The sequence below is a fragment of the Leopardus geoffroyi genome, chromosome E2, assembly GCF_018350155.1.
Source record: "Leopardus geoffroyi isolate Oge1 chromosome E2, O.geoffroyi_Oge1_pat1.0, whole genome shotgun sequence".
NCBI lineage: Eukaryota > Metazoa > Chordata > Mammalia > Carnivora > Felidae > Leopardus > Leopardus geoffroyi.
The window spans coordinates 58,083,897-58,098,324 of NC_059335.1; the positions used below are offsets into that span (position 1 = coordinate 58,083,897).

Here is a 14,428-nt window from a genome sequence, read left to right on the forward strand (position 1 = left end):
ACGGCCCCGACCGCGGAGCCGCCGGGCCATTGTGCGCAGTCCGGGCGGCGGGGGGGGGGGGGGGGGGGGGGTGGGGGTGGGAGGGAGCGCCGGGGAGGCGGGGCGGGCGCGCGGGGGAGGGCTTCCCCGCCCGCCGCGCGCCCGCCCCCCGCCCCTCCCCCGCCGCCCTCCGCGCCGCCCCGCCCCCCTCCTCCCCAATTAAATGACCCCACGCTTTGGCAGGCGCCGGAGCTCGCACATGCGGCCGCCGCTCCAGCCGCCCGGGGCCCGCCGCTGCCGCCGCCGCCGCCGCCGCCGCCGCCGCTGCCGCTGCGTTCCGGGCGCGCTCGCCGCGGCGCCGCCGGGGGCTCGGCAGGCCGGGGGGGGGGCGCCCCCGCGAGCGGCCGTGCGCCCGCGCCCGCCGCCCGCCGCCAAACTTCGCGGCGCGCTCATGCCCCACGTCGGGCGCGGCGTGGGCGGCGTGGGCGGCGGGCGCTGAGGGCGGCCCCGGGGGGCGCGGGCGCACGGGTGGACGCGGCGCGGCCATGAGCGGGCGGCCGGCGCCGCTCTCCCGCAAGCAGCGGCTCATGGCAGCCGTGGGCGAGCGGGCGGCGGCGGCGGCGGGCGGCGGCGGCGGGGGCGGCGGCGGCGGCGGCGGGGGGGGCGCGCCGCTCTCCTGTTTCATCTGCGGCGGCGGCATCGGGCGCGGCAAGGAGCTGAAGCTGCAGGTGAGGCAGCCGGTGGCGGCGGCGGCGGCGGCGGCGGCGGCGGGCGCGGGCGCCGCGGCCCAGCCCTTCTTCCCGTTCCTGCAGCAGCAGGAGCCGGCGCCCGGCGCGCGCGAGCTGTGCCCGGCCGACGGCTGCGTGCTGGTGTGCGCCGTGTGCCGCTGCTTCCTGGGCGAGCAGTGGGCCGCGTTCGAGCGCGCCCGCACGCCGGTGGACAAGCGCATGTACTGGCTCAAGCGGCCGCACCAGTGCGACGCGGGCGCGGCCGGGCGCCGCGGGGCCGCCGGGGGCCCCCGCGAGTGGAACGTCGCCTACGCGCTGGGCGGCGCGGCCGGCGACGAGACGCGGGACTCAGAGCTGTCGGAGCTGTCGGACACCGACCCCCTCTCAGAGCCCGAGCCGGCCGCGCGCGACGCCGCCAGTCCCCGCCGGGACGGGGCGCCGGCGGCGGCGGCGGCGGCGGGGGCGGCGCGCGGCCCCCCGGGGCCCGGGCCTCGCGCGGGCCGCTGCCAGGAGTGGAGGCCGGCGCCGGGACCCCCTCCGGGACAGGGCGACGCGGAGGAGGAGGAGGAGGAGGAGGAGGGCGTCCCCTCGAAGCCGCGCGGGGACGGGGAGCCCAAGGCCGGCACGAGACGCCGGCGGAAGACGGCCGGGAGGCACTGGGTCCCCGAGGCCCGGGCCAGCGTCCTGAGGGGCGTTCAGGACCCTTGGCAAGGCCCCCCGGTCCAGGCGGCCCCCGCGGACGGCGCCAAAGGAGTGCCTCCGGGCACGGCCGCCAGGACTCCTCCGGAGAGCAGGCCGCGCGGGGAGACCCGCGGGAGCTACTGCATGTCCGAGGACAGTGACATCAACATCACCAGCGAGGAGGAGCCCCTGCCCGGCGCCAAAGAGAAGGAGAACGGAGGCGCCGGCCCCTGGGCTTCCCCGGAGAGCCGGGCCGCGCCAGCAGAGGGCCTCTGCTGCTACATCTGCGGGTCGCCGCTGGCCCCGGCCTCGCGGCACCAGATCCACGTGCAGAAGCAGGAAAAGTTGGCTCAGGCGCCCTTCTTCCCCTTCCTGTGGCTGCACAGCCCCCCTCCGGGGGCACAGCCCATCAGCGAGGGCGGCAGCACCCTGGTGTGCCCCTGCTGCTTCTCCTCGCTCATGCAGCAGTGGCAAAGCTTCGAGCTGGCCAACGTGCCGGTCCTGCAGCGACTCTACGTGGTGCCCCTGAACAGCCATGCCCCGGGCATGGCCTCCAAGGGCCGCCGGCTCCCCAGGGAGGAGGGCCCGCCCGCCGGGGCCCTGCCGGAGGCCTGCTATCTCTGCGGGGAGGATTGTACCCAGGACGCCCGGGCCGTGGCCTCCAGGATCCTGAACGGCACCCCCAGGGGCTCCATGCATTTCCCCTTCCTCAGCCTCCTGCCCCGCCCCCCCAACGCCCGGGGCCCCAACAAGCGCTGCGAGGTCCGGAGCTGTCCCAAGTGCTTCAGCGTCCTGGAGGACGTGTGGGCCCTGTACCGGGCCTGCCACAACGACGAACTTATCACCTCCGTGCAGGGCTTCCTGGGCAGGTACCACCAGGCCTTCTCTGCCTCGGACCCCGCCCTCTCCGAGCCGCCCGCGTCGGCCCCGGGCAGCCCGGCCTCCGTCTGCTACGTCTGCGGGGCCGAGCTGGGCCCCGGGAAGGAGTTCCAGCTCAACGTGAACCCCTCGGGCCGCCTGGGCGAAAAGGAGCCCTTCTTCCCGTTCCTCACCGTCTACCCGCCCGCCCCACGCGCCAGGCCCGCGGACTCCACCGGCCTGGTGGCCACCTGCGTGCTGTGCTACCACGACCTGCTGGGCCAGTGGCTGCAGCACGAGGCCCGCGGCGCCCAGCACACCGTCAGCGCCTGGTCTCGACAGTACCGGGTGGAGACTTTCGTGTGCTTCTTCTGCCGGCAGGAGAAGGAGCGGTGTCTTGGGCTGAGGGCCGTGCGGGTCGCCCGGCTGCCGCTGTTCCTCTACACCCTGCGAGCGAGCCACAGCCTGCTGGTGGACGATGGGCGGCAGCTGATCATCGGCGCCTGCGTGGAGTGTGGGACCCTGGTGTGCGCCGGCCAAGGGCTGGCCCGCCAGGGGCCCCTCGGTTGGAGCTCCCCGGCGGCACCGGCGATGAAGGTAAGCGGCGGTTTTCTCTTTGGTCTCTGCGATCCGAGAGGGGAAGGAAGACGTGTTGGTTTCTGTGCCTCTGCCGGAGAGGCGTTTGTACTGGTTCTGTGTGCCGCGTTCCAGTAGGAGGTGCCCTCCTGGGGCCGCCGGGCTGGTGCTTGGGGGACAGCGCCGGCCTGGCCGAGCTGGCAGGCGAGTGGAGTTGGGGGGGGGGACCGGTCTTGTGGCAGAACAGGGCCCTGCGGAAAACGGCAGGCACGGGCCTGAACTTGAGGGTGTTTGCGGCGAGCGGAGTCTGTCACACGGAGGAAGCTCGGGGCGCGTCTGTCATCCGCCTGATAACATTGGTAATTAGTGCGGCCACGCGGGTCACCGTGAGGTCTCTGCACTAACCCCTTTGGAAACGCAGCAGACGTTGGACGGTGCTCTCTGCTCCGGCGCTCACACTGTGTAGTTTCTGCAGCTTTCCACACCCAAGTTCACACTTGTCCTGTGAGACCCTTTGGTTGCCTAAGAGCAGATGGAACCACATTTTCAGATGTGGGGGTTTGGGACCCTGGGGGACAGTGGCCTGAGCAGACTTCCCCCCCCACTCCCCTCTGCAGCGGGAAGAGAGTCTTTCTTCTCTGCAAATCAGCTGTGCAGAAGGAGGTGGGGGGGGGGGGCGTGCTGGCGCCCTGTTTATAAGGCGCCTGCCTTCACGCTGCCTGCCCCGGAGGAGCCAGACGGGGCTCAGTTAATTTTGGATCTGCCTCTGCAGAGGCCGAGGCAGGACCTGCCCCCAGCAGGTCTGGGGAAGTAGGTGTTTGTGAGTTGGGATCACCGTCATGGCCGAGGGGGCCCTGAACCCTAATCCCCGCCAGAGACCGTGAGACCGGCCTGTTTGATCGGATGCCTGTCATGGTACGACGTCGCGGGCGTGGGGCCCGTGACCGGTGCTTGCTCTGTGCCGTCGCACTCTGCCCAGGCTACCTTCTCTGCACGCGTCCCCTTCGGGCCGTGGAGGTGTCACTGGGGGCTTTGTTGGGCCTCTCGTTCTAAACGGGGGCACACATCGCTCCCCGCTGTGGGTGCGGACTCCTCGTTAGCAGCACGCGGCGGTCCAGCCTGTGGATCTGCTGCTGGGAATCTAAAGCGGTTTCCGGAAGGGCCAGGACTTGGGAGGTGAGCCCGGCTTCTGCGCTTGCTACCAGATCCCCCGCGTCTGGAACAGTGCCTGGCTCAGAGTAGGCGCTCCGTAAACATGTGTTGCGCCACCAGCGCCATCCCCAAGCATCCCACCCCGTCTCCTGGGAACTGAGCACGTGAGAGCACGTGTCTGTGCTCGTCCCCCCCCGGTGCGGAGCGGAGGTTCGGAGCGCCTGCCGCGGAGGGCCAGTGTGCGACCGCCGTGGGCATTCGGATGCCCCCGGAAGGTCAAGCCCTTGGCGCCCGGTGGGACCCTCCCATCCACCTGATGTGCCGGGCAGACTGTTCTAGAAGGCAGGCCAGTTCCTCTGTGAGGCTGTCGCTTCGCGGGGTGGCCGCGGGTCTCGGGCTCCGTGGCGGTGCCGCGTGCTGGCCACAGCGCCCTCTCTGAGGTTTCCGAGTGCTCTCTGCACAGCATCCACGCCGTGGCGAGTTTTTCCATTGTTGATTTGCTCACTCATCGGGAGTTGATGAGCTGCCAAGCGCGGGCCTCGCGGGCAGGAACTTGAGGAAACAGTCCAGCTGGGAAGGTTGGGGTGGAGGGGAGCCTCGTGGGGATGAAAACGCAAGCCGGAGTCTGCCCGGAAGGGGTCAGCGTGAGTTGGGGAAGGCTGGCTGGCTTGCTCGGTTTGGCGCCATTTCCACAGCGTCTGCTCCTGGGAGGCCTTATTGCCCCCATTTCGCAGACGAGAGTCAGAGAAGTCAGGTGGCATCGGTGACCGTCCCACAACCAGTAGAGGCGGCTGAAGTGGGTCTTCAACCTACGTCTTCCCAGCCCCGAGCCCCACTCCGTCCTCGGGCGGGGTGCGGTGGAGAGGGAGGGGTCAAGGGTGAGGAGGTGCGGAGGCAAGGGGCGACCAGAGGTGCTTAGTGGGGATGACGGTGGGGGGGGGGGGGACGAGGCTGGTGTGCATGGAAGGCCCCAGAGTCAGGCACAGGAGGCAGTTTTGGAGTTGGAGGCACAGGGGAGAGAGAAAAAGTCCTTGAAAGAAGGCTTGGAACGCGCCGGGAAGAGATCCACCCAGGGCTGGGCCGTGGCAGCCGTCCAGGTGGGTGGCGAGGCCATCAGCCTTGGCGGTGGGGGGGCGGGGGGGGGAGGCGGGATGGGGAGGGCAGCCGCGCGGCTCCAGTAGTCAGAGGGAGGACGGGGGAGCATCAGCTCCCGCCTGTGAGAGGGTAGAATGCCGGAAACTCAGCCTCCTGCCCTTCCTTTCTTCCTCCCTGCCATTCATTTAACAAATGTTTATGGAGCGCCTACTCTGAGCCAGGCACTGTTCCAGACGCTGGGGATCTGGAGGCAAGTGCAGCGCCTTCAGTGTCGGGGGGAGGGGCGCGGAGCCCGGCCCAGAATACCACTTCCCGTGGAGCCGTAAACAAAGCGGGGCCGGGGCTCTCCAGAGGCGCCACGGTGGGCACGAGGCCTCAACACAGTGCGGCTGGAAACAGACCCGGGACTCCCGGCGGGGGCTGGCAGGGTTCGCTCCTGCCAGCCCCTGAGCCCTGTCTGTCTCCGCCGTGTGGTTTGAGAACTTGGGTGGGAGTGGCCAGGGGCATTGGAAGGTAGCCACAGGGAAACCACTGAGCCGGAACGGCATGTTCCGGAACCTCGGCTATACCGCCTCCCGCGATGCCTCTGTTGTTTCCTGCTCAACGTTCATTCATTGGTGAATCAGCTTTAAACAGTGTGAAAGAACATGGAGAAAGAGAGGGGACGGGAAAGAGAGAGAGGAAGAGAAGGGAAAGGAAAGAAGTCACCGACACCCTCTGTCGGGATCGCGTTTGCGGCTTTTCGGTCCAGCCGAGCGCACGCCTCCTGGAGGGCACCGTGCCGTGTAAACCACCAGACCTCTGAGCCGGCCGCGTGCACAGGACTGCGCTTGGGACGCCGAGGTGATCCTTCCTCTGGAAGGTCTGGGGTCTGAGAGTGGCTGGTGCCCGGTGGGAACGCGGGACACGCTCATTCCCTTCTCTGTCCCTGAGGTGCTGGCGACTCGGGGTTAGGTCTCTGGGCGGCCCCTGCATGCCGCCATGTCACGGCCTCTGCCCCCCAGCCTTTCTGCGGGGGATAAGGGGTCGGTCGTCCCTCCCTCTGGAGCTAGGGGGCACAGCCGGCCAGGCTGCCCGAGATGGCAGCTGGGGACGTGATAGGGATGATGATGCCTTTCTAGAATGTTCTCCGCGTTCCAGACCGTGCCACGTGCTTCCCCTGTGTTCACTCTTACTGAGCCCTCGCCACAATGCTGCTGAGGCAGGTGCTGCTGCCTCCGTTTCATACCGGAAATGACGACTCCAGAGAGGTCAAGTGACTGGCCCAAGGTCGCTCAGTTGGTAACCGCGGGACCAGCATTGGACCCAGGAGGCCCGCTCTGGCGTCTGTGCTCCAGCCTCTAGGCTCTCTAGACCCCGGGGCTCCAGCTGTGAAGGGGGGAGTGCCCTGGAGGGACGTGGTCCTAATTTCCCCTGCACGGGCCCCACCCCCTCCCCCAGAGCAGCTGAGAGGCACGAGGTCAGCTTGCACGGGCCCGAAGTCCTGAAGGGCCCCCGCTGGCCGGCCCGGACGTCCTGTACTCCCGTTCTCTGCCCTGCTGACTAGTGGCACCCTTGGGTTTTGCTCTCCCAGCCCGGCTCTGGTGTTCACATTGCAGCTGGGACCTCCCGCTGCTGGTGGGACAAGCCTGCCCCCGTCCCCGAAGGTCCGCCGCGGGACCCCTCGGCCTCCTTTGCAAGTCAGTTGGCGGGCGGGCCGCCCTGCCCTCTTCCCGCGGTCTGTCCGGGGAGCGTTCCGGGGACTGGAGTGTGCAGCTGCTTACCTAACCGCACCCTGGCCCCTCACGGAGGGGACACCCGGCCCGGCCCCCGGAGCGTGGCCTCCGCACCCAAAACAGGTGTTGCTGCCGCGGCCCCTTTCTTGTCTCCAGGCTGACATCTGAGGCCCGCAGAGAGCGCCTGTCATCACTTGCCTGTCGGGGCCGGCACGCACATCTGTTTCCCCTGTTCCCCGGCTCTCGGCGCCCACACGGCTCCGTGCTCTTCAGGGAGGGCCTGGCAGCCCTTCTCCCCAGCCCGGTGTGGGCTCGTGGGACACCTAGGCAAGGTGACTGGAGGCGGGGAGCCTTCCGGAAGATGCCGGGGTGGGCGGGGGGCGGGGGCAGCCCGGCTGGGCCGACACTGGCACCCTCTCTCCCTGGCGGCAGCTGGGCAGTGACTGGGCTTTGGGCCTTTCTCAAGCTCCCACCGCCTCCTCCGAGGGGAGGGCTGTGCTTTTCTTGGCACGTTGGAAGCCATCTGCTCAGAGGAGTGAGCTCTCCAGACGCGCCTTGTCCTAAACCTGGAGGTGATCGGAGGCAACTGGGAAAGAGGAGGTTGAGGCAGAAGGTTTCCAAAACTCATCCCTCCCTGGAAGCAGGGAGGGACAGGGGCAGGGCCGCAGGGTGGCCGTCTTTGGTGAAGTCCAGAATCCTCAGAGCTTTCCGGCCCCTTCTCTGCTTAGATCTCTCGGGATCTTACTCTTGGGAGGTTAGCTCTCTGTGACTGTCTTTGGAGGATTTGTAGGTTGTGGGCAGGTTTCCCCAGTCGGCACGTCTTCTGGGCTGGGGAAGCACCCATGTCTGGAGATCACGTTCATTTTCTGCCCCTGGTCCCTATCCTGGTAGGGACGGGGAGAGGGGTGATACGTCTGGCCCCCGGGAAGAGTATCTAGGAACTTGGCCTCCCATGGCCACGTAGCCCCAAGTAGGAGGTTGACGGGGGCCGTGGTGGAGGGAGCTTCTCGCCATGTGACCTTCGCTCAGTTTCCCCGTCTGTCAAAATGAAAGGTCAGGGCTTCAAGGGTCGCAGGTGGTTTGCATTTCACACGTGAGTGTGACTGACGGGTGGGGCTGTGTTGAGAAGGGATGCGGGGCCGTCTGCCCTTGCTGGTAGAACGTCGAGTAATTTATCGGCCGTCTCTTCTGCAGGGTTAGGAAGGAGAGGGCGCCTTCCCGGGGTCTAGGTTTTCTTTATTTTCTTTTTCTTTTTTTCCAGCTGTGCTGAGGTATGATTGGTATATAACATTGTGTGAGGTTAAGGTGCAACACGTTGGTTGGAAACATTTATATGTTACAAAACGATCACCACCGGTCTCACCACGTCGCTCTTTTCTTTCTTTTTTCTGTGCGTTTAAGATCTGCTGTCTTAGCAACATTCAAGTATGTGATACAGGATCAGTAGCGGTAGTTACCGGCTGTGCGTTAGACCCCCTCCCTTGGTGATCTTGAACCTGGGAGTTTACGCCTTCCTTCAGTATCTCCCCCGTCTCGTGGGGTCGGGGTTTTAAACTCAGGGTATGACGTGGGGGCCCCTCTCGTGATATTCTGTCCCACGTTAGGGTCAGGAAACCTCTTGGATCACCTTTTGGGGGGCGACACTATGCCAGGGGGCCCAACAAGCCCACAGCCTAATGCCACTTTGCTGGTGTACTTTTTCAGCAATACGAGCTGATTAGACGCATAGGTTTTGAAAGAAATCCCGGCAGTTCTGTGACGGGGACACAGCTGCCTCGTCCCTGCTCATGCTTCTACTCTTGTCCGTGGCCGCCCGGGAGAAACACACATTCCACCCAGCAGGTCGACAGATGTTTGCGTACCTACACGGCAGCAGGCGCTCTGAAGACGTGCCGTGGAGTCAGGCGGGCCCTGGGGGGCGGCGACAGGCTCTGGCCGTGGTCGTGCGGCGTGCCGAGTTCTGTGCTGGGACCTGCCGGGAGCTCGCAGGAGGGTGGGAAGCTGGTGTGTTCAGGGAAGGCTTCCTGGAGGAGGCGCTCTCTAAGCTGAGTCCGAAGGCTGGAAAGGACTCAGCCGGGTCCATGTGAGAGTCACGTGCTCCTGGGGAGTATGTACAAAGGCCTAGATGCGGGGAGTGGGATTTGCCTGAGAGCCAGTTTGAATCCATTTGAATTTTATACCAGTGACTGGGCCCTAGCCCAGCCTTTTAATCAGAATCTCTAAGGGGTAGCCCTGGGGCCCCTGGCATTTTAAAGCTTCCAGAAGATTCCGGCACTGCGGTAAGGACTGGTGAGGGAGGCCATTGTAAGCATAGCCCAGGAATTTGGGACTTTTATCTTGAAAGCTGTGCCGGTCGCTGAAAGGATTCTATTCTTTTGTTCAGTCTGTCTGTATGAAGCACCTGCTGTGTCCCAGGCACTGTTCTGGGCCCAGGATCCCACAGTGAGTAACCCAGATGGGGTGCAGGGAGGGCTGTGGCTGCGAGCAAATGAGTGGGCAGGGGGAGGGGGGAGGGCTGGGGGCTGTCACCTGAGCCAGGAGGACGGTCTGGGCAGGGGACCACGAGGAAGCTGGGGTGCCAGAGGGCAGGGGAGGGGGCCGGTCAGACAGGCCTGGCGCCCTGACCTTGCGAAGACATTGTTTTTGTTTCATCTGTTTTTCAGTTGAGATGTGATTCACACACCATAAAATTCACCCTTTTAGAGCCTACAACTCAGTGACATTTAGCTCATTCAGGGAGTCGTGCGGCCACCGGCACTGTCCGGTCCCCCCCACCCCTGCCAGCCCCGCAAGCACTCGTGTCCCTTCCGTGTGTGGGTGTACCTCTTGTACATTTCACACACACGCAGCCACGCGACTCGCGGTCTTCTGTGCCTGGCTCCTCGGACACAGCGCGCGTCCCCGGTCTGCCGCGGCCATAGCAGGTGTCAGCACGGCGTCCCCGCACCGATGGGCGTTTTGCCCACCCGCGCCTCGGCTGGCGGACGTGGGCACTGATTCTGTTGGCCCCCCGGGGACCATGCTGCCCTGAACGCGTGCAGGTTTTCGTGTGGACGCGTGTCTGCGTTTCTCCTGGGGAGACGCCCCTGAGCAGGGATTTGCTCAGTCCCCTGGGAGCTCTGTGTTTCACGCTTCCTGTTCAGACTTCCCACCAGGGAGTTTAGTTTTTGTTTATTTATTTTTAATGTTTATTGTCGAGAGAGAGCGAGAGAGAGAGAGAGAGAGAGAGAGGGAGCACGAGCAAGGGAGAGGCAGAGAGAGAGGGAGACACAGAATCCGAAGCAGGCTCCAGGCTCCGAGCTGTCAGCACAGAGCCCGACGCGGGGCTCGAACCCATGAACCGTGAGATCGTGACCTGAGCCGAAGTCAGAGGCTTAACTAACTGAGCCCCCCAGGCGCCCCTAGTGGGTTTTAATGACACAGTACGACTTGGGTGGTTCCGTCGGCTAAGGTCGACCAACTAAACGTGACCCCGGCCATGCTCCTAGCCTAGGTCTCCTGACGTCGAATTTGAGTTTGAAGGTGGGAGTTGGTCTTCTCCCTGGGATAAGAGGGACTGTGTCAGGAATTGGGATGGGGCTGGGGCGCCCGGAGGGCTCAGTCAGTCAGGCGCCCGACTTCGGCTCAGGTCTTGATCTCACGGTTTGTGGGTTCGAGCCCCGCGTCGGGCTCTGTGCTGACAGCTCGGAGCCTGGAGCCTGCTTCGGATTCTGTCCCTCTCTCTCTCTCTCTTGTAAATAAACATTAAAACAATAAAAAAAAAGAATTGGGAAGGGGCTTTGGACTCGCTCCAGCCTGGAAGGCAGAAGTCCCGGGTTCTGAGCGTCAGCACTCACAGTGGCCGCAGGCAAGACTCTCCCCCGGTCTGGGTCTCCGTTTTCTGTCTGTGAAATGGGAGTAGACAGTGGCCTGCTGGCTGGGCCCCTGGGCTCTTGTACCGCTGCCGAGCAGTAGCCATCTCGTCTTTCGGCCCCGTCGGCAGGAGCAGGACCGGGGGGTGTGTGGAGAAGACCCCCGAGACAGACGTCTGGCTTGGCTCTGAGTCCCGTGGTGCTCCGGTCCCCTGCCCCCGCCGCCCGGGCCGCGTGACGTTGCTTCCCTGCTGCGGCAGTGACCGCTGGTCGGGTTGGGTCTCTTCCACGAGGTGCCACAGCCTCAGACAACTGGCACAGAGGTCGCGGTCAGCGTGTGGCTCAGCTGGGCCAGGACGGGCGTGCTGGGACCCCGGGCAGGAGCGGGCAGCGCTGGGGGTGACTGTTTCCGCCTGGTGGGCTGTTGGGTGAGGGTGCAGTGGGGGCGAGGGAGCAGCCCGCGGCCCAAGGAGGGCCCCTCAAGGGTAGAGCCCACGGTGGCCACAACACCCCGCCCACCGGTTAGTGACAGCTGTGGGGCAGAGCCGGTGACGAGGAAGGGCCCTGGGGTTCCGTCCGTCCACCTGGTCCCCATGAAGACACAGCGAGGTGGGAGGGGACGGCGATGACAAGCAGAGCGTGTGCCCCGTGGAAGCCTCCACCCCTCGTGTCGGGCAGGTTCTCCGATTTTGTTGATGAGGAAGTTGAGGCACAGAGAGGGGAAGTCACTTGCCCAAAGTCACACAGCCGGGAGGTACAGGAGCTGGGATTTGAACCGGGCCATCCGGCGCCAGTGTCCAAAGGCTTCCCGTGGCAGGTGTGTGTGGGTCAGCGCGGGGAGGGCTCAGGGCCCAGCCAGGACCTGGCCCCCGTGGGGGCAGGGGAGGCAGTGGGGATCTAGGAAGCCTGCCTGGAGGGGGGGGTCGCATCCCCCCCCATGCGAGCGGGGGAGAAGCAGAGAGAGAGAGAGAGAGAGAGCGCCCCAGGCGGGTTCCATGCCACCAGCACAGAGCCCAGTGTGGGGCTCGATCCCATAAACCGTAAGATCATGACCTGAGCTGAAGTCAGGAGTCGGGCGTTTAACCGACTGAGCCCCCCAGGCGTCCCTGGGCGGGTTTTAAATCAGCGGTGAATCCACAGAGGTCTTCCCTTTTCGAGTTTATACGCCAGTCACGCCATTCTAAATGTTATTTTATTCTTTTAACGTGGTTGCTGCTGACTGTCAGTCGATTATACCGTAGGAACCGCCTCAGTGTTCGAAAGGTGTCTTCAGACCGCGTTGCGTTTTACATTAAAAATGTCACGCGCTTCATGGTGGGAAACGTGGGGCAGGTGACAGGTGCGGTTCACCCCTGCCTTGTGGGTCACCCGACCGTCTCAGCTCCGTGTCCACGGCTGCCCACTGATGGGTCGTCAGCCCCAAACCTCCGTGGGTCCCGTCATTGGCCCCACTCTGTCACCAGCCACGCGGGGGACCTTGGGGAAGATGCCAGTGTCCTCCCCGGGCTGCCGGTTCCTCCCGTGACTGTGGGGGGCGGGGTGACCTGCGCTGTGGATGGGTGGCATGGGGCCCATTTTTCAGATGCAGAGACCCCGAGACTCCTGAACCTGGGAGTTCGGGATCGAGTTACAAGCAGTGAGTGCGGGAGCTGGGACGCCGGGACGAGGGAGAACTGGGTGGTCCGGCTCCAGGGCCTTGGCCTTTCCACCCCCGCCCTGGCTTAAGTAGCACTTCCTGGGGCTGGCAGGGACCTGGCCTCTCTCCCGCCCTGCCCTGGGGTAGCCGCACAAGCACCCGCTTCCAGAAAGGGGTTTCGGGGGAGGGGGTCGGAGCATTGACACACGGCAGCGCTGTTTTATAGGCCGCCCCGGACCCGTAAACCTCGTCTCCCGGCTTCCAGACGAGAGGCTTTGTAGACGGGGATTAAGAGGCTTGTGTGGGTCCTGATGGGCTGGAGACGCAGGCAGGTGGGAGGCAGGCATGGGCCTTCCAGATCCCCGGGCCAAGCAGGACTGGGGCAAGGGGGCACCGGCGCTCCTGGGGACCACAGCACAGCGGCCACTCGGGGACAAGGGAGGCCGGGAGGAGCCTTCAGGCAGTGGGGGCTCAGCTGGCCTGAGAGCCTGGCTTCCCACTGGCCACAGCAGCAGCTCCTTTAATCCGATTCCTTTGGGCGACTGGGTTCCTCCAGGCTTGGCCTCTTCCCTTTCTCACAGTCCCGCGCTGTTCGTCCTTTTGTGCGATTATGCGACGTCCCGGGACCGTTGGACACGGGAGGCCCCGGGCCTTCAGAGCGAGGGGCTTTTTGCGGGGCTCCTGGCCGCTGCTCCCGCCCCGAGGAAAGCAGCTCGGCCGTGGGGGCCACCCGGAGGCACAGGGTGGAGTGGCCTGGATGTCCCTGGGCCACCAGCCCTGCAGAAAGCGGCCTGGCCCCTTCCCCCGGCCCGTTGCCTGCGGAAGAGAGGGGGTGCCGTTCTGGAGACAAAGCCCCCACTTCCCCTCTCGTGCAGGAGCTGAGAACTTGCCCACCGGACTTGTGCGTCCCCAGCCAAGCACGGAAGGGGGCTCCCGGACTCCCTCCCCTCAGCCCTGTGGTGCGGAGAAACCCGGCCCTGGGCTGGTGGTGACAGAGCATCAGACTGACCCCAGCGGCCTTTCTCCACCTTCTCACGCTCTGCGTGTCAACAGGGGGCTCGGTTGGCGGCCCCACCCTCCTGCTTCCCGTCACCCCTCGCCCTCCTCCTCTTGAAGCTCTGCATTTTCTTCCCTTTGCAGAAACGCGTCGAGGGGCGCCTGGGTGGCTCGGTCCGTTAAGCATCCGACTCCGGGTCTCGCCTCGGGTCGCGATCTCGCGGTTCCTGAGATCGAGCCCCGCTCGGGCTCTGCGCCGACAGCTCGGATCCTGCTTGGGACTCTCTCTCTCTCTCTTTCTCTCAAAATAAGTAAACAAACTTCACAAAACGTGTAGGGCGGTCGCGGGCCTGGTTTTGCCAGCTCCCGTGCCGTGCGATTGCGGGTTCCTCCCCACGGATGGGCGAACCCGGGTCCCCGGTGACCGGTTACCCGTCTCTCGCCAGGTGCCCGGGACACCGGGACCTTTCTCTGGGGGTTAAGGACTGGCTTCCGGGCAGCCCCACGGAAGGCGGGCGGGCGTCGCTGGAGGCCCGCTGAGTCAGGACAGCGGCTTGCGGGGGGTGTCGCGGGAGCCCGGAGGGGCCCTTCTTCCTGCGGCCTCCCCCGGCCCCCTCCACGTGCACAGACATCCTGCCCACGTCCGGCACCCCCCCCCCCCCGCCCCCCGCGTTCACATCCTTCTCTCCTACATCCTGTGCCCGCGCACCCGTGCGTGCCCCGGGACGTGTGCGCACAGGCCGTGCTGCGTTCTCGGGGCGAGTCGTCCCTTTTCCCCCCTCTAACGGTGTCAGCGTTTTCCTCCTCGCTGAGTCTTGTAGGCACCGCACGTTTATGACTGTTGTGTCCCTGATGCGTTGGTGCCCTTGTCGCGGTCCCGCGTCTCTCTCCGGTAGCATCTCGCGGTCCGTTTTCTCAGAATTTCCCCCGCCTGGAAACGAGGCCCCCGAGGCTCCGAGAGGGAGGGCGGCCCCCCCCCCCCGACGCCACCCAGCTGCCAACACCAGGCGGGATGCGCCCTTGCCCGCCGCTTTCTCCGCCCCGCCAGCTGCGTTGGGGCCGCACGTCTGGGAGAAGCCCCTTCCCGGTGACTCTCTGGGAGCCTGCGTTTCGATGTCATCGCCGTCAGGCGGCCAGAGCCGTGTCCCCGCCCGCCCTCGG

The 14,428-nt window shown here is 65.7% G+C and overlaps 1 protein-coding gene across 5 annotated transcripts in view; it reads left to right on the forward strand.

Annotated features, from left to right (window-relative positions):
* The first annotated feature begins 627 nt into the window (after positions 1–627).
* The window catches only part of GSE1 (Gse1 coiled-coil protein), a 390,196-nt gene continuing 376,395 nt past the window's right edge, over positions 628–14,428 (forward strand). Inside the window, exon 1 of one of the 5 annotated variants that reach the window (XM_045439892.1) lies at positions 628–2,843. In XM_045439892.1, coding sequence (XP_045295848.1) covers positions 927–2,843 — 1,917 coding nt within the window. In that variant the 5' untranslated portion in view covers positions 628–926. The remainder of the gene's footprint in view (positions 2,844–14,428) is intronic. The other 4 variants (XM_045439893.1, XM_045439891.1, XM_045439896.1 and 1 more) reach the window with 4 other exon arrangements.